We start from the raw sequence: 20,292 nt of genomic DNA, 5'->3' as shown, positions 1-20,292 counted from the left end.
TGATTAATACATGCTTTAATGCATTTCATCATGAAAATTATATCAAGTATTTATCTTAGCATTCTAAATGTTCAGGGAGCAGGAATATCATGAAATTAATATATTCTGTGTGCTGCCTCCGCCTCCTCTTAGTGCAAGAGGAAGTCAGTTTAAGAAGTACATAGCGATTAACATGGCTCCGGGAATATTTAACACAAAGCATTTAATGTGCTACATAACTTATGACGGGGTTTGAGAAAATCTAGTAAATTAAATATTCATTTTAAGATGAAGTTTAGTTTACGATGTTCTACTTTAATGACAAATTACGAGAATAAAGTCAACATGTTTTGTCTGCTACAGCTTCAGTTTTGGAATGTTCTGTCCATTTTCACCGCGCAATACTTCCACTACCGCATGTACTCCGTTGCATGTGTGTTTAGCAGTGTAGCAATGAAAAGGTCCCCCCTTAAACTTTCCCGCTGCGCCATGTTCCGAACATTGTTTAGGCGATTTACACCAGTATTGCGGTATAAGAAAAATCCATATCATAACAAAAATAAAAAATTGTTTTCAGTATGAACTGGTATAGCACCCAACACTAGTATGTACTTGGATCAGTTCAATACAGTCTAGCCCAGAAGCTTTGGTTCATGTTAACAATGTAAATTTTGACAATTTCATTCTAGAATGTGGAAACCTTGTGGACTGTTTATTATCACCATTGTTTTTTTGCAGTTGCTGTTACAGGATAAGTTCATTCTTTTTTAAAGTCAGATATTTCTTCACAATCGTATACAGTAATCCCTCGCTATATCGCGCTTCGCCTTTCGCGGCTTCACTCCATCGCGGATTTTATATGTAAGCATATTTAAATATATATCGCGGATTTTTCGCTGCTTCGCGGGTTTCTGCGGACAATGGGTCTTTTTACTTCTGGTACATGCTTCCTCAGTTGGTTTGCCCAGTTGATTTCATACAAGGGACGCTATTGGCAGATGGCTGAGAAGCTACCCAGCTTACATTTCTCTTTCTCTTGCGCTGACTTTCTCTGATCCTGACGTAGGGGGATTGAGCAGGGGGGCTGTTCGCACACCTAGACGATACGGACGCTCGTCTAAAAATGCTGAAAGATTATCTTCACGTTGCTATCTTTTGTGCAGCTGCTTCCTGAAACAACATGCTGCACGGTGCTTCGCATACTTAAAAGCTCGAAGGGCACATATTGATTTTTGTTTGTCTCTCTCTCTCTCTCTCTCTCTCTCTCTCTCTCTCTCTCTCTCTCCCTGCTCCTGACGGAGGGGGTGTGAGCTGCTGCCTTCAACAGCTTTGTGCCGCGGTGCTTTGCATACTTAACAGCCAAACAGACCTATTGATTTGTTTGCTTTTTTCTCTCTATCTGTCTGACAGGAGTGCGTGTCAGGAGCACAGGCTTTGAAGAGGAAGATATGTTTGCATTCTTTTAATTGTGAGATGGAACTGTCATCTCTGTCTTGTCATAGAGCACAGTTTAAACTTTTGAAAAAGAGACAAATGTTTGTTTGCAGTGTTTGAATAACGTTCCTGTCTCTCTACAACCTCCTGTGTTTCTGCGCAAATCTGTGACCCAAGCATGACAATATAAAAATAACCATATAAACATATGGTTTCTACTTCGCGGATTTTCTTATTTCGCGGGTGGCTCTGGAACGCAACCCCCGCGATGGAGGAGGGATTACTGTATATTCATTTGCCACATAAAATTATGTTCTAAAATGAAGTTGTTTTTTTTTTTTTTTTTTTTTTAAATATATAAATTTTAAAAATACTCATGTCTGTTCTTGCAGCTTACAGTAGGGCTAATGAGAAAAATGGTCAATAGCTAAGTAATAAAGCCTTAAGAATTCAACCAGTTTAAGGCAGCAAAGAAATTTGATTTACGAAAACAAGCCTTCTGTGTTTATAATGCATCCTTGTGACATTAGCAATAATTATTTTATCACAGTTTCGTGGTCCTATTTTTCTTGGGGTAAAAGTACATTTCCTGTTCGCCTTTATGCCCACAGCCGTCGTAATGAGTATAGAGTTATGCCTATTACCAGGGCTTGAAGTGGGTTTACTAGTGTGTACAGCCACTTTGTACTATGACATGCTGTGATCACTAAGGGGGACACCCAAATCTCTTAGATATCCTATAATTTTATTAAACTGGGGGTTTTGAAATTAAATGTCATATAAAATTAGTATTTCACTACTACAGCTTCCAATACAGAGTATAGCCTTTAATTTGGCTCCATTTTATACTCTGCCTATAACGGTTCAGCTCTTATTTTATGCTAGAGCTTTCTCCACATTCTGTCTCACTGCAGCACATGTGTCTGTTAGCAATCCAGCAGCAGCATGTCTTAGTGAAATAATGAAAATGGATTGATAGATGAAATACGATTTTTGTATAGTGAAAGAATATAAGTGAGCATAATGTGACTTTTTCAGTTATTCTTGTCCTAGTTGTTGGCAACACAGACAGCAGTTCACATTTGAACATCAGCATTCGATAATGTCAATTATGATGCTTGGCGATTACTTTCTGAGGTGAGTCCATGTCCTTGTATTGAATGGTCGTTGCTGAGGAGGACGAAGTAAGAAAACTAAGTAAAGTGCACAGCTTTGTGAGTGTGCCATTTTGCAGTATGTATGCAAAAGTAAAGACTGCTGATTTTCCCTTGTGTTTATGCTACTGAACCAGTTTTCATCATGTTTTATAAATTTGCAGAGATTTTACCCTTTGAACACTTGCACACTGTAATCTTAAACACAAAAAAAGGTTCCATTTGAATTTGTCTTTTGAATTTTGTGCTCTTAAATTTTAAACGTCCAACGATTCTTATTTACAAATGTGACCTTCATTTCCTCAAACTATTTATAACAATCTTTTTATGTAAAACTTCCAGGTTAAACAAAAAAAAAAGATGACGGCTAGAGAGAGCCAACCAATCCATTGGGTGACACTTATGAAACTTAAGGTCTGTGCATTATGGTCACGGGGGGGTCCATTTGTGTAACTCAAGGGGTGCATGCTCCAGACACCAAGTAGGACTCCTGACTCCCCTCCCTCTGGTCCTTGAAGTCTAATAATACTGTGTGCTATGAACGCTGAGGGGCCACCGTTTATGTAACTAAAGCAATTTACTGTGCAGAAAAATTTGGAACTTCTTGCTAAGAAGAAAGTAGATGTTGCCATTGAGCTTGGCATTCCTCAATCAGTTTTATCAACTGTATGTGCTGAAAGACCATGCTATAATCAAATTTCATTATAGAAAATTATTTTTTCAGTTCTGGGTACTAACAGAATTTAATTTGCTATGCTTTGCTATGCACTGCACTGCATTCATTAATAACTATTGACAATTTACAAGCTATCCAGTTGTGCATCATTTTCAATACATCTGGAATCAATATAGGAGACACTTTAAGACATAATGCAAATGCTGTTTTTACCTTCTCCAGTACACGATGATCATATATCCTATGGAAATCCTTAGGTAAGTAGACTTTCAGAGACCTCTGTATTGACAGTGTGCACATGCTTTGAATAATTACGATTCAAAGATAAACTTTTAGTAACACACAAGATTTTCTACACACACTTTGTCAAAAGGAACCTGCTTGGCTTCCCTGATCTTCTATCATTATTTTCGCCTGAATATATGGCAGCTTATAATAATGAAAATATTAGGAGTATTTCTAGATTCGATCAATTACTTTGAAGGTGTGTGACCCAAGACGATTTTAGGCAACGATTAGAAAGATATATCTCATAAAATCAATAAAAAATTACATCTCAATTGGAATCTCAAAAAAAGAATGGAATTTAGCCATTCACAACATAGATTCTGTTTCAGTCTGTGCAAAGTATGGTGAAATTTAGGACAAAATTGTACATTGAAAATAACTCTCTTGAATAAATTATCTAAACTCTATTTGGGACAGAAATGTAACTATGTGAAATATTTGCTTAGTTGACAGATCGTGTTAGATTTAGATAGATAGATACATAGATAGATAGATACAGTGCATCCGGAAAGTATTCACAGCGCATCATTTTTTCCACATTTTGTTATGTTATAGCCTTATTCCAAAATGGATTAAATTCATTTTTTTCCTCAGAATTCTACACACAACACCCCATAATGACAACGTGAAAAAAGTTTACTTGAGGTTTTTGCAAATTTATTAAAAAAAAAAAAAAAAAAAAAGAGAAATCACATGTACATAAGTATTCACAGCATTTGCTGAATACTTTGTCGATGCACCTTTGGCAGCAATTAGAGCCTCAAGTCTTTTTGAATTTGATGCCACAAGCTTGGCCCATTCCTCTTTGCAGCACCTCTCAAGCTCCATCAGGTTGAATGGGAAGCGTCGGTGCACAGCCATTTTAAGATCTCTCCAGAGATGTTCAATCGGATTCGAGTCTGGGCTCTGGCTGGGCCACTCAAGGACATTCACAGAGTTGTCCTGAAGCCACTCCTTTGATATCTTGGCTGTGTGCTTAGGGTCGTTGTCCTGCTGAAAGATGAACCGTCGCCCCAGTCTGAGGTCAAGAGCGCTCTGGAGCAGGTTTTCATCCAGGATGTCTCTGTACATTGTTGCAGTCATCTTTCCCTTTATCCTGACTAGTATCCCAGTCTCTGCCGCTGAAAAACATCCCCACAGCATGATGCTGCCACCACCATGCTTCACTGTAGGGATGGTATTGGCCTGGTGATGAGCGGTGCCTGGTTTCCTCCAAATGTGACGCCTGGCATTCACACCAAAGAGTTCAATCTTTGTCTCATCAGACCAGAGAATTTTCTTTCTCATGGTCTGAGAGTCCTTCAGGTGCCTTTTGGCAAACTGCAGGCGGGCATGTGCCTTTTACTAAGGAGTGGCTTCTGTCTGGCTACTCTACCATACAGGCCTGATTGGTGGATTGCTGCAGAGATGGTTCTCCTTCTGGAAGGTTCCCCTCTCTCCACGGAGGACCTCTGACAGAGTGACCATCGGGTTCTTGATCACCTCCCTGACTAAGGCCCTTCTCCCCCGATTGCTCAGTTTAGATGGCTAGCCAGCTCTAGGAAGAGTCCTGGTGGTTTCGAACTTCTCCCACTTACGGATGATGGAGGCCATTGTGCTCATTGGGACCTTCAAAGCAGCAGAAATTTTTCTGTAACCTTCCCCAGATTTGTGCCTTGAGACAATCCTGTCTCGGAGGTCTACAGACAATTCCTTTGACTTCATGCTTGGTTTGTGCTCTGACATGAACTGTCAATTGTGGGACCTTATATAGACAGGTGTGTGCCTTTCCAAGTCAAGTCCAATCAACTGAATTTACCACAGGTGGACTCCAGTTAAGCTGCAGAAACATCTCAAGGATGATCAGGGGAAACAGGATGCACCTGAGCTCAATTTTGAGCTTTGTGGCAAAGGCTGTGAATACTTATGTACATGTGCTTTCTCAATTTTTTTATTTTTAATAAATTTGCAAAAATCTCAAGTAAACCTTTTTCACATTGTCATTATGGGGTGTTGTGTGTAGAATTCTGAGGAAAAAAATGAATTTAATCAATTTTGGAATAAGGCTGTAACATAACAAAATGTGGAAAAAGTGATGCGCTGTGAATACTTTCTGGATGCACTGTAGATAGATAGATACTTTATTAATCCCAAGGGGAAATTCACATACTCCAGCAGCAGCAGCATACTGATAAAGAAAATATTAAATTAAAGAGTGATAACAATGCAGGTATACAGACAGACAATAGCTTTGAATAATGTTAACATTTACCCCCTGGGTGGAATTGGAAGAGTCGCATGGTGTGGGGGAGGAACAATCTCCTCAGTCTGTCAGTGAAGCAGGAAAGTGACAGCAGTCTGTTGCTGAAGCTGCTCCTCTGTCTGGAGAGGATACTGTTCAGTGGATGCAGTGGATTCTCCATGATTGACACGAGCCTGCTCAGTGCTCGTCGCTCTGTCATGGATGTCAAGCTGTCCAGCTCTGTGCCTACAATAGAGCCTGCCTTCCTCACCAGTTTGTCCAGGCGTGAGGCATCCCTCTTCTTTATACTGCCTTCCCAGCACACCACCGCGTAGAAGAGGGCGCTCGCCACAACCGTCTGATAGAACATCTGCAGCATCTTATTGCAGATGTTGAAGGACGCCAGCCTTCTAAGGAAGTATAGTCGGCTCTGTCCTTTCTTACACAGAGCATCACTATTGGCAGTCCAGTCCAATTTATCATCCTGCTGCACTCCCAGGTATTTATAGGTCTGCACTCTCTGCACACAGTCACCTCTGATGATCACGAGGTCCATGAGGGGCCTGGGCCTCCTAAAATCCACCACCAGCTCCTTGGTTTTGCTGGTGTTCAGGTGTAGGTGATTTGAGTCGCACCATTTAACAAAGTCCTTGATTAGGTTCCTATACTCCTCCTCCTGCCCACACCTGATGCAGCCCACGATAGCGGTGTCGTCAGTGAACTTTTGCACGTGGCATGACTCTGAGTTGTATTGGAAGTCTGATGTATATAGGCTGAACAGGACCGGAGAAAGTACAGTCCCGTGCGGGTGCTCCTGTGTTGCTGACCACAATGTCAGACCTGCAGTTCCCGAGACGCACATACTGAGGTCTGTCTTTAAGACAGTCCACGATCCATGCCACCAGGTATGCATCTACTCCCATCTCTGTCAGCTTGTCCCTAAGGAGCAGAGGTTGGATGGTGTTGAAGGCGCTAGAGAAGTCCAGAAACATAATTCTTACTGCACCACTGCCGCTCTCCAAGTGGGAGAGGGATTGGTGTAGCATGTAGATGATGGCATCCTCCGCTCCCACCTTCTCCTGGTATGCGAACTGCAGAGGGTCGAGGGTGTGGTGGACCTGTGGCCTCAGGTGGTGAAGCAGCAGCCGCTCCATGGTTTTTCATCACATGCGACGTCGGAGCAACAGGCTGGAAGTCATTCGGCTCACTAGGACGTGATACCTTTGGGACTGGGGTGATGCAAGATGTTTTCCAAAGACTTGGGACTCTCCCCTGTTCCAGGCTCAGGTTGAAGATGCGCTGTAGAGGACTCTCCAGCTCCAATGCACAGGCCTTAAGCAGTCATGGTGATACTCCATCTGGACCTGCTGCTTTGCTGGCACAAAGTCTTCTCAGCTCTCTGCATACTTGGGCTGCTGTAATTTTGGGTTGGGGGAAACTCTGTCCTATGCTGGTATCAGCAGAAGGATGGGTGGAGGGTGCAGTACTCTGAGGTGAGAGTGAGAGTGGGTTAGGGTGGTCAAACCTGTTAAAGAAGTTGTTCATCTTTTTTGCTCTCTCCACATCTCTCTCAATGGTGGCACCCCCGCTTCGAGCTGCAGCCAGTGATGATCTTCATCCCATCCCACACTTCTTTCATGCTGTTATTCTGCATCTTCTGCTCCAGCTTTCTCCTGTACTGCTCCTTCACTGCCCTGAGCTGGACTTGGAGTTCCTTCTGCACACGCTTAAGCTCATGCTGATTGCCGCCTTTAAAAGCCCTTTTCTTCTGGTTCATAAGGCCATTGATGTCACTTGTAATCCATGGCTTGTTGTTAGAATAGCAGCGTACTGTTCTTACTGGAACTACAATGTTCATACAGAAGTTGATGTAGTCCGTTGTGCAGTCAACAACCTCCTCAATGTTCTCACTATAAGATCCCTGCAGGATATCCCAGTCCGTAGTTCCAAAGCAGTCTCTCGGAGCCTGCTCTGCCTCGGGGGACCACTTCCTGAATGAGCGTGTGGTTGTAGGTAGCTCCCTCACTCTGGGTTTATAGTGAGGCTGAAGGAGAACCAGGTTATGATCTGCATTCCCAAGCGCAGGCAGCGGGGTGGAGCTGTATGCGTCTTTAACGTTTGCATACAGTAGATCAATACAGTAATCCCTCGCTATATCGAGCTTCGACTTTCGCGGCTTCACTTTACCGCGGATGTAAGCATATTTAAATATATATCGCGGATTTTTTGCTGGTTCGCGGATTTCTGCGGACAATGGGTCTTTTTACTTCTGGTACATGCTTCCTCAGTTGGTTTGCCCAGTTGATTTCATACAAGGGACGCTATTGGCAGATGGCTGAGAAGCTACCCAACCAGAGCGCGTATTACGTTTTAAATAAAACTCCTCAAATATATTGTGAGCACGGGGGCTGTTCGCACCCCTAGAGGATACGGCCGCTCCTCAAAAAACGCTAAAAGATTACCTTCACATTGCTCTCTCCTTTGCTGGGCTTACATATGGCTGCTTTATCAAGCGATATGCTTCCTGCACGGTGCTTCGCATACTTAAAAGATCAAACAGCACGTATTGATTTTTGATTTTTACTTTTTTCTCTCTCTCTCGTTCTGACATTCTCTGCTCCTGACGGAGGGGGTGTGAGCAGGGGGGCTGTTCGCACACCTAGACGATACGGACGCTCGTCTAAAAATGCTGAAAGATTACCTTCATGTTGCTCCCTCCTGTGCAGCTGCTTCGTGAAGCGACAGGCTTCCCGCACGGTGCTTCGCATACTTAAAAGCTCGAAGGGCACGTATTGATTTTCTCTCTGACATTCTCTGCTCCTGACGGAGGGGGTGTGAGCCGCTGCCTTCCTTGCAACTGCTTTGTGTGGCGGTGCTTTGCATACTTAAAAGCCAAACAGCCCTATCGATTTTTGTTTGCTCTTCTTTCTCTCTCTCTCTCTCTGACATTCTCTGCTCCTGACGCGCAGTCCTTTGAAGAGGAAGATATGTTTACACTCTTAATTGTGAGACGGAACTGTCATCTCTGTCTTGTCATGGAGCACAGTTTAAACTTTTGAAAAAGAGACAAATGTTTGTTTGCAGTGTTTGAATAAAGTTCCTGTCTCTCTACAACCTCCTGTGTTTCTGTGCAAATCTGTGACCCAAGCATGACAATATAAAAATAACCATATAAACAGATGGTTTCTACTTCGCGGATTTTCACCTTTCGCGGGGGGTTCTGGAACGCAACCCCCGCGATCGAGGAGGGATTACTGTAGTTCTATTTCCCCGGGTGTTGCAGTCCACATACTGGGAGAAGGCAGGTAATGTTTTGTCCAGCGTCACAGGGTTGAAGTCTCCAGCAATTAACAGAAGCGCCTTGGGGTGCTGCGTTTGCAGTTTAGCAACATCAGAATGGATGGAGTCACCCGCTATCTTCACGTCCACCCGAGAAGGGATGTAGACAATAACAACAATGTTATTTATATTTATAATATATAATAATTATATATAATGTTTATAGCTTCTCCTAACCTTTAAATAGCATTATTTGGGGTAAGAAAAGATGGAGTAAGATTGTTGTGATATTCTGTGCAACATTGCTCATGCATCATCTAACCTTACTCAACTGGAAGAGTCCTAGCACACCACTGATAACTCATTGAAAAAGTGAGTTATATTTTCTAAAACTAGAAAACAATCTGCATCATTTCTTGTGAGGAAAATTAAAGATACTTCTAAATTTGGTATGAATTTATTGAAGCTATTCCAAAATAAGTCTGCAGAGTCTCTGTTCTGATTTTATTTTGATGGTTCAGTGTACATTAGGAGAAGTCTCATATATGGGTGGTCTTTTCATGTAGCTCTCCACACTGGGTAAAAGAGAAGTGCTAATTGTTGATTGTGATTTAATGTATCTTAATTTTAAACATTTTTGGAATGTTGTACTGATTGCATTTATGACTGGTTATTATTATTTTTTTTTTACTGTAATGTGGTCTGTACGATCAAAGCAACTTAAAAGAAATAAATAAAGCACAGACACGGTGAGACATGCAGCCTACACACACACACACACACACACACACACACACACACACAGTGACAAAGCTCAGATCTGAAGCTGTTTTCCTGAATCCGAGAGGTAGCAACATAATAGGCTTCTGAATTTGTGAGGCCACTGATGTTTCTAAAATATTCAGTTCCCTGTTTTCTTCTGATTTTAAAAACTGATGTCCCATAGCCACCAAGGGGATAGAACAATGAGGGTCATAAGCATGGTTTCATTTACCTGCTCGCATAGAACATCATAAATTTAGCAACCTCTACATTTTGGATATCAGGGTGCAACATAAAAATACAAAGCAAACAGGGTGTGGAAGTGATTCCATCTGTAATTTCACCTATATATAAGGTGGATATATAAAGGTTAGCTATCCTAAATTAATGTATTTTACATCTGATGAGGTTAAAACTGCAACTTTGAAGTCAATGAACATATGAGTATAGGGAATGTGTCAGACTTTCCAGTGTGATTGTGGTTAGAATTTCTAATGTACCGTACCCGTTAATTAACATTGTTATCTTCTTGATAGTCTCACTAAATCGGATGTACAATATATATGTCTGAAGGCAACCATTAGAGAATTTTGCTTAAAACAGGTTGGGAACAATGAGATGGCTCTCAGAGTGTCATATTTTCAAACCAATATAGTGTCTCATGAAGATGACACTTGCAGTAGGGCTGGTAAATTCAAACTGCAAAGATCAGAGTTTCTCTTGTTAACGTGGTCTGACAGACAGTTCATTGTAAAGAGAAACTTGCTGTCGAAGTTGAAAAGGCTTTTAAAAAAATGTATTAGACATATATAAATGTATGTCATGTATACAGAGAGCATGTTTCACATGTTAAACATAACATGTTGCAAGCAGAAAACTTTTCTGTAACATCAGTTTATACATTGGCATTCGAAGACCTCAATGGTTGAGTGATAAACGTGAATGATATGTTGTTGTGTGTGCTGTGTATTCTCTCTGTTGTTCAATGTTACACTGATAGTTTAGGATTCAATGTGAGTTTGAAAGAATTGGCAGCTATATTAATGAAAATGTGAACTGCGAAATATTCATTTGGAAACTGTTGTGTCACACCCCATCCCAATAAAATCAACAAATCTGCCTAATGATGCCAGTAAAACACAGACAAGGCTGCACAACATTCACCTTTTGACTGCACTGTCTCAACAAATAACTGAAGTATCTAAACTATAGTAGCAGTTAACATTAATGTCTTATTGGAAATGCAAACATTTCATGCCAGAATAGCAGCAGCATTATAACCGTTGTATATCTGTAGACCATAATGCTTATCTAAACTGTGTTTGCTGTTGTTATTTCACATAGTGATGCAATAGTCAAAATGATATAATAAAATATATAATGTCATTACAACATACAAATTAATCATTAACCTTCAGTTACCTTGTGTTACTGATCTCTTGAGTGGTTAACAGCAGTTATAGCTTTATATATCCTTTCAGCGTCAAGTCTTTTATTCAGTTTCTTTTTGCTCTCTCTCTCTCTCTCTCTCTGAACCCCAACAGTTTAATATGTAGACTGAAGGAATTGGGGGCAGGTGTTTTAGGGTGAACCCTGTGAGCGTAGTGGTGGATTTCACGGATATTCACTTCAATTTTTTTAACCGGTAGGTTCCAGATGTAATGAGAATGTATTCTCATTTGGGAATTATATTTGGCCCCGGAAGAACATCATCTTGTTGACAGGAATGTGTGTGACTTGAGAGGAAGGGGTTAAACATGTGCATAGCATGTAATCAAGCTAAAATAACTGAACAAACGTGATCTCTCTCTTATAAAAAAAAAAAAAAAAAAAAATCTTGGAAGGAGACGAGACTTGATTTTCTTGTAGAGACACTTATACATCCCGCGAGACGAGTCCACACACGGGGCCAGAAATAGAGGACAAAGAGTAGATGACAAAGTAGAGCGTTGTAAAGAATTCAAAAATGTTGGTGTGGTACACATGCAGAGCAGGTTAGAGATAGTGGAAGTCCGACAATTTGAAAGTCTCAAAAAAAGGATAGGAAAGCTCGCATTAGCGCAAACAAACGGAAATTATTACTTGGTGAAATAACGGAACAGCAAAATGAAATCAAATATATTGTTCGGATTCAAACTTTAAGTCAGAGACTTGTAGATTGTCTAATTCGTGTTGCCAGTGAGAATGAAAAGATTCCATAAACGTTGGTGTGGTGTGAAGTCCCTTGAGACGGAGTTTTATCAGGACAATAATTTTATACGTTCTAGATGACACGTCAACAACTAAATGAAGAAGAAAAAGCATGGACAAACATTCAAAAAAGTTTTTATTTATTAGAGAGAAAGAAACGATACTTACTCACTGGCAGTTATATGTTGCGTTGTCATGATGCAAGTCCAAACATGGAATCAAAATTCAATGCGATCTTGAAGAAAATTTAATTCCAAATATTGTTTTTACTAAAGTTTTAAAGTAAAAGTGAAAATAATGCATATGTAACAATTTCCATGAAAATAACTCTTCTTCTTCTTTCGGCTGCTCCCGTTAGGGGTTGCCACAGCAGATCATCTTCTTCCATATCTTTCTGTCCTCTGCATCTTGCTCTGTTACACCCATCACCTGCATGTCCTCTCACCACATCCATAAACCTTCGCTTAGGCCTTCCTCTTTTCCTCTTCCCTGGCAGCTCAATCCTTAGCATCCTTCTCCCAATATACCTAGCATCTCTCCTCTGCACATGTCCAAACAAATGCAATCTCGCCTGTCTGACTTTGTATCCCAACTGTCCAACTTGGGCTGACCCTCTAATGTACTCATTTCTAATCCTATCCATCCTCGTCATACCCAGTGCAAATCTTAACATCTTTAACTCTGCTACCTCCAGCTCTGTCTCCTGCTTTCTGGTCAGTGCCACCGTCTCCAACCCATATAACATAGCTGGTCTCACTACCGTCCTGCAGACCTTCCCTTTTACTCTTGCTGATACCCGTCTGTCACAAATTACTCCTGACACTCTTCACCACCCATTCCACCCTGCCTGCACTCTCTTTTTCACCTCTCTTCCACAATCCCCATTACCCTGTACTGTTGATCCCAAGTATTTAAACTTATCCACCTTCGCCAACTCTACTCCCTGTATCCTCACCATTCCAATGACCTCCCTCTCATTTACACACATGTATTCTGTCTTGTTCCTTCTGACCTTCATTCCTCTCCTCTCTAGAGCATATCTCCACCTCTCCAGGGTCTCCTCAACCTGCTCCCTACTATCGCTACAGATCACAATGTCATCAGCAAACATCATAGTCTATGGGGACTCCTGTCTAATCTCGTCTGTCAACCTGTCCATCACCATTGCAAATAAGAAAGGGCTCAGAGCTGATCCCTGATGTAATCCCACCTCCACCTTGAATGCATCCGTCACTCCTACAGCAGACCTCACCACTGTCAAACTTCCCTCATACATATCCAACTCTTACATACTTCTCTGCTACTCCCAACTTCCTCATACAATACCACAGCTGCTTTCTCCAGGTCCACAAAGACGCAATGCAACTCCTTCTGGCCTTCTCTAAACTTCTCTATCAACCTCCTCCGAGCAAACATTGCATCTGTGGTGCTTTTTCTTGGAATGAAACCATACTGCTGCTCACTAATCATCACCTCACTTCTTAACCTAGCTGCCACTACTCTTCCCCATAACTTCATGTTGTGGCTCATCAGTTTTATTCCCCTGTAGTTATTGCAGTCTTGCACATCCCCCTTATTCTTAAATATCGGGACCAGTACACTTCTTCTTCAATCCTCAGGCATCCTCTCACTTTCCAAGATTCCATTAAACAATCCTTTTAAAAACTCCACTGCCATCTCTCCTAAACACCTCCATGCTTCCATAGGTATGCCATATGGACCAACAGCCTTTCCATTTTTCATCCTCTTTATAGCTGTCCTTACTTCCTCCTTGCAAATCCGTTGCAATTCCTGATTCACTATCTCCACATCATTCAACCTCTTCTCTCTCTCGTTCTCTTCATTCATCAGCCTCTCAAAGTACTCTTTCCATCTGCTCAACACACTCTCCTTGCTTGTGAGTACATTTCCATCTTTATCCTTTATCACCCTAACCTGCTGCACATCATTCCCAGCTTGGTCCATCTGTCTAGCCAATCGGTACAGGTCCTTTTCTACCTCCTTAGTGTCCAACCTCTCGTACAACTCATCATACGACTTTTCCTTAGCCTTCACCACCTCTCTCTTCACCTTACGCCTTATCTCCTTATACTCGTGTCTACTTTCTGCATCTCTCTGACTATCCCACTTCTTCTTTGCCATCCTCTTCCTCTGTATACTCTCCTGTATTTCCTCATTCCACCACCAGGTTTCCTTTTCCTCCTTCCTCTTTCCAGATGTCACGCCAAGCACCTTTCTTGCTGTCACCCTTACTACATCTGCTGTAGTTTCCCAGCTGTCTGGTAACTCTTCACTGCCACCCAGTGCTTGTCTCACCTTCTCCCTAAACTCAACCTTGCAGTCTTCCTTTTTCAACTTCCACCATTTGATCCTTGTGTAACCCCCTTGCAACACCCTTCCGTTATCGGTATGCAAGGTCCTGAGCTCTTTTATAATGGTGTCGCCACCTCTATTGTGGGAATGTACATTGTCGCCCACCTTCAGCCTTATAATTAATAATCAACTCAGTTGCTCCAATATATAAACAAAACCTCTCTTTACTAAATTGAAAGTGAAGTTCTTTTTCTTTTTTTTTTAATTTACAATATATACACTATACATAAAATACAAGCAGTAACTTATTTATAACCCGATATATATATTTTGGTCCCGACACTATTGGTGAGCTCACCCGGACATATTTCCAGTCAATGAATATTACTCACTCCGTTGGGGGCCCCAAACGTAGCTCGGGTGCGTAGTGGCCAAACAAACCAAACAGAAACTGGCCCCTTCACTTGAGAATTTACTCAAGCCACTTTAAAACAAATAAACAAAAAAAACACACCGACCTTGTTTTGTATATTCTTCCTTCTCCTTCTTTCTCAACCACTCTCTTTACTCACTGATCACCATTTCTGCACTTGTGTCCTGCCTGCCCTCTTTCTCTTTATCCAACAACTCTTCTTTTTGTTTTATCCGCTTGCTACATTTAGTCCTTCTTTCTTTCTCTCTGTCTTGCATCGGCGTTTTGCTTCAACTGCGATTCTCTTTTCTCTTTCAGTCCGTCTTTCTTCGACGTGCTGCCTCAACTACAACTTCCTCTTTCGTTCTGTCCGTCTTGCTTCGGCGTGCTACCTCAACAGCGACTCTCGTTCTAGTTCTTTCTCCGTCTTGTTTCGGCGTGCTGCCTAAAACTCTCTTTCTTCTGGTCTCGGCGTTTTGCCTGAAACTTTCTTTCTTCTGGTCTTGGCGTTTTGCCTGAAACTTTCTTTCTTCTGGCCTCGGCGTTTTGCCTGAAGCTCTCTCTTTCTTCTCGCTTCGGCGTTTTGCCTGAAGCTCTCTTTTCTTTGTTCTTTCTCTCTCACCACTCCCGTCTTCTCCTCTTCGTACCGCAACTCTTCCGAACTATCTTACATCTCTTGTTTAACTATCTTACATCTCTCTTACATGGCGTCTCCCACCCCAACCAATCCGAGGACACCTACATATATACTCAACTTCAATAAACTTTATTTACACAAAACTCGCAGTTATATATATTCCTTTTGAAACCTGACCCAGGTTACACCCTCCCCCATCTAAAGTCTAGATGTCCTCATCAGACTCCTTTCCCCAATTCCACTAAGGGGGTAAGGCACAAACCTAGCACAACAAGTAGCACATGAATTTACATAGTGAGATGAACCTTTGTATTTCTCAACCTCCTGAACCTCTGGTTCACCTCCAATCTGTAAAACTATTCCCTGGTGTATCACAGTCAAAGGCACATCAGTTGGCTCCCCCATACGGTCGTAAGTTAGACGGATAATGGGCAGTCACAGTTCCTGCCCCTTCCCGTGAATCACTCATACTAGGAACAGCTCCCCTCTCTAAATTGTCGTACAGTTAACACTTTTAGCTCCCTCTGCAGGTCCAACACTTGTTTCTGTAATGCCTGCAGTTCAGCATCTTTCTCAAACTTCATGTTTTTTGTCTTTTTTTTTTGCCTCAGTAGGGACACTTGCAGCATGGGACTGTGCCAATCTAGGAGTCTTCGCTAACTGTACTTTCAAATCGGAAATTTCCGCTTTTAATCTGTTAAAGTCAAATGACCCAGGATTAACCTCTTCCTGCACACGAGCTGAGCGAACTCGGGGTTGCTTTATGCTCCAACTGGACTGTTGTCTACGCTCTTCCCATTCCTCCTCCTCACGAATTTCGGTGAGCAGCTTCAAAAAAGATGGGGGGGTTTGGCTTTCTCTCCCTTAGCCTGAGATGTAACAGCATAATTTCAGACTCAGTAGCCCCTCTTAATAACTGTTCCACCCGGGCTTTATCTGCTAGATCAGCCGAAAGACCTCCTTTCCGCACTGCTTTAGCAAGCAACTTCTCTAACCTCCTAAGGAACGCGGACAATAGTTCCCCTCGTTGCTGACGTAGCATCCTAAATGCAATGTACAAGTCTTCCCCTGACTCAGTTGTCCCAAATATATTTTCTACAGCCTCAATATATTCTGCAGGCCGAGCATCAGGATTAGCCACTCTTACGGCTTGAATGACTTCTAAAGCTGGCCCTTTCAGACTCTCAATCAACCTCCTCCGTTTTTCTCTATCGGAGCAGTCACATTCCTCCACCATAAGCCTTGCTTGATCAGCCCAAACATCTAAGCCTTCTTCACCTGCAGGTGTGGGACTCACACCAGAAAAAACCCTTAAACGCCTATAGGCATTATTTTCATTTGAGGGCCTGACTGTCTTTCCTATCAGCTCCCCAACAGCCCGAATAATAGACTCTGGGTTACTTTGACCAGACTTATCACGCATGTACAGAGCTTGTACATTGTCCATAGTCATCCCTTCATCTTTAAGTAGTTTTTCAAATTTTTCAGCGAAACTTTCTGGGCTACCACCCACTCTATTGGTAGTCACTAGTTTCCAAACACCCCCCTCCCCACCATTAGGTAAGACTTCTGGGGGGAGTGCTTCTGTATCCACCTCAGCTTGGCATTCGCAAAGCACCTTTAAACTCCTCTGTGTAGGGCTGTACATTTTGCCCCTTACTTGGACACATCCTAAAACTTTAATACCATGCAAGGCTTCCTCAATATGTGCTATCTCAGTGTCTTCTCTTATACCAGTTAACATTACAGCATGAGCAGGGTCTATACCTTCGCCTCTGCACCAGTTGCGCAAGTCAACCGACAAGAGATTACTCCCTTCTGCATCCTCCATGCTTACACACACAAACAATCCTGTGTCTCACCTAGCAATGTATTAAACCACTCAAGAATCAGACCAGCATAAAATTCAAAATTTGAACATTACACAATATACAAGTTTCACAATAATATCACAGAACATATACTTTAAATAGAAAGAAAGAAAACTTAAAGTGAACCCTTAGGTATCCAACGTAAATCTTAAATAAAATATCCCAGCGGTGCCTCCATGTGTAACCCCCTTGCAACACCCTTCCGTTATCGGTATGCAAGGTCCTGAGCTCTTTTATAATGGTGTCGCCACCTCTATTGTGGGAATGTACATTGTCGCCCACCTTCAGCCTTATAATCAATAATCAACTCAGTTACTCCAATATATAAACAAAACCTCTCTTTACTAAATTGAAAGTGAAGTTCTTTTTCTTTTTTTTTTAATTTACAATATATACACTATACATAAAATACAAGCAGTAACTTATTTATAACCCGATATATATATTTTGGTCCCGACACTATTGGTGAGCTCACCCGGACATATTTCCAGTCAATGAATATTACTCACTCCGTTGGGGGCCCCAAACGTAGCTCGGGTGCGTAGTGGCCAAACAAACAAAACAGAAACTGGCCCCTTCACTTGAGAATTTACTCAAGCCACTTTAAAACAAATAAACAAAAAAAACACACCGACCTTGTTTTGTATATTCTTCCTTCTCCTTCTTTCTCAACCACTCTCTTTACTCACTGATCACCATTTCTGCACTTGTGTCCTGCCTGCCCTCTTTCTCTTTATCCAACAACTCTTCTTTTTGTTTTATCCGCTTGCTACATTTAGTCCTTCTTTCTTTCTCTCTGTCTTGCATCGGCGTTTTGCTTCAACTGCGATTCTCTTTCAGTCCGTCTTTCTTCGACGTGCTGCCTCAACTACAACTTCCTCTTTCGTTCTGTCAGTCTTGCTTCGGCGTGCTACCTCAACAGCGACTCTCGTTCTAGTTCTTTCTCCGTCTTGTTTCAGCGTGCTGCCTAAAACTCTCTTTCTTCTGGTCTCGGCGTTTTGCCTGAAACTTTCTTTCTTCTGGTCTCGGCGTTTTGCCTGAAACTTTCTTTCTTCTGGCCTCGGCGTTTTGCCTGAAGCTCTCTCTTTCTTCTCGCTTCGGCGTTTTGCCTGAAGCTCTCTTTTCTTTGTTCTTTCTCTCTCACCACTCCCGTCTTCTCCTCTTCGTACCGCAACTCTTCCGAACTATCTTACATCTCTTGTTTAACTATCTTACATCTCTCTTACATGGCGTCTCCCATCCCAACCAATCTGAGGACACCTACATATATACTCAACTTCAATAAACTTTATTTACACAAAACTCGCAGTTATATATATTCCTTTTGAAACCTGACCCAGGTTACACTTGGCTCTGCCCTCACTCTCTTCCTCTTTGTGATCGCCAACGTCATCCTACAGACCACCATCCTATGCTGCTTAACTACACTCTCCCCTGAAACCACTTTGCAGTCTTCAATCTCCTTCAGGTCATCTCTTCTGCATAAGATGTAATCTACCTGTGTGCATCTTCCTCCACTCTTGTACGTAACCCTGTGTTCCTCCCTCTTCTTAAAATACATATTCACCACAGCCATGTCCATCCTTTTGGCAAAATCCACTATCCTCTGACCTTCTTCATTCCTCTCCTTGACACCATACCTACCCATCACCTCCTCGTCTCCTCTGTTCCCTTCACCAACTTGTCCATTGAAATCCACTCCAATCACCACTTTCTGTCCCTTGGGTACACTGTTCATCACTTCATCCAACTCACGCCAAAAATCTTTCTCACCCATTGCACACCCAACTTGTGGTGCATATGCACTAACAACATTCTTCATCACACCTCCAATTTCCAGCTTCATAATCATTACTCTGCCTGACACTCTTTTCACCTCCAAAACACATACTGTTCCTTCAGAATAACTCCTACCCCATTTCTCCTCCCATCTAAACCATGATAGAACAATTTGAATCTACCTGTGATCCACCTGGCCTTACTCCCCTTCCATTTAGTCTCTTGCACGCACAATATATCAACCTTTCTTCTCTCCATCATATCTGCTAAGTCTCTCCCCTTACCAGTCATACTGCCAACATTCAAAGTTCCTACCCTCAGTTCCACTCTCTTTACTTTCCTCCTCTCCTCCTGCCTCCGGACATATCTCCCCCCTCTTCTTCTCCTTCTTCTTCGGCCAACAGTAGCCCTATTTCTGCCAGTACCCTGTTGGCTAACAGTACTAGTGGAGGTCGTTGTTAACCCGGGGCTCAACCGATCCAGTATGGAAATTTGTATTGTTGTCTGCATATTGATGTATATCTGGTTAACCAAACCTGGGGGTGGGCGAGCGAAGCGAGCAAGGGGCAGAGCCCCCTAGTAGGTATAAATTTAATCCTGCATGTGCTGAGGGGTAAACTTTCATCAGTCCAGTTTACGGTCATTGGGATCCAGTGACACTCAGAAGCACTGGGTGTAGGGTAAGAAGCAAATATTGCAGACGATCTGGCGGTCCTTTGTAGGGCTTAACAGCACAGCCAAGCAGAAAAGCGTGTGATACATGAAATCCAGTAACAGAAGCCTATTAATAAAGTGTCATCCAGCTATTTGATAGAGATATGTTGAGACATTGTGATCTGGTGGTACATCAGTGGGTAGTGTTCATACCACACGTCTTTGGGATCTGCGTTGGGGATGGGGAAAAAGGGATGGATGTTTTGTACTTCACACCACATGAATGACTAAACATAATTATAAAACACAAGAAAATGATCAAGTTTGGCTGTGTAACAGTTCAGTTTCCTTAAGGTTCATATATGGGCTCAGGATTTATTAACAAATGCTGACCAGTGAAATGTGCAGTTTTTCATACAATAGAAGAAAGTTATGCAAAAGAAACACACAAACTCATTACATTTTATTACTAACTATATAACAGATATAGTTACTTTTTGTGAGTAATGAGTTACTTTTAAAAGTAATGTTCCCCAGCTGTGCTAATATGTCATGTTGTTAATGAAAATTAAAAACATTACTTTTAATCAGGGAAGCACCAACTTTTATGCCTCTGAAAAACTCAGGAAAAAAGTCATATTCT

General features: G+C 41.9%; 2 protein-coding genes across 3 annotated transcripts in view; one reads left to right on the top strand and one right to left on the bottom strand.

Moving 5' to 3' along the window:
• LOC114644865 (uncharacterized) overlaps positions 1 to 20,292 on the top strand; it is a 73,624-nt gene that overhangs the window by 19,173 nt on the left and 34,159 nt on the right. The gene's annotated exons all lie outside the window — the stretch shown is intronic.
• On the bottom strand, positions 14,893 to 17,176 carry LOC127529230 (paraneoplastic antigen Ma1 homolog; the record flags this gene model as incomplete). Its single annotated transcript, XM_051932242.1, has 3 exons — positions 16,303 to 17,176; positions 16,136 to 16,208; positions 14,893 to 14,923 (listed from the first exon to the last, which is right to left on the bottom strand). Coding segments are annotated over exons 1-3 (978 nt in total), but the record flags the coding sequence as incomplete, so codon positions are not given.

Source organism: Erpetoichthys calabaricus, chromosome 9, assembly GCF_900747795.2.
Source record: "Erpetoichthys calabaricus chromosome 9, fErpCal1.3, whole genome shotgun sequence".
In the NCBI taxonomy this organism is placed as follows: Eukaryota; Metazoa; Chordata; class Cladistia; order Polypteriformes; family Polypteridae; genus Erpetoichthys; species Erpetoichthys calabaricus.
Note: the sequence above shows the minus strand (reverse complement) of the source record. Positions and strands in the feature narration are given on the sequence as shown.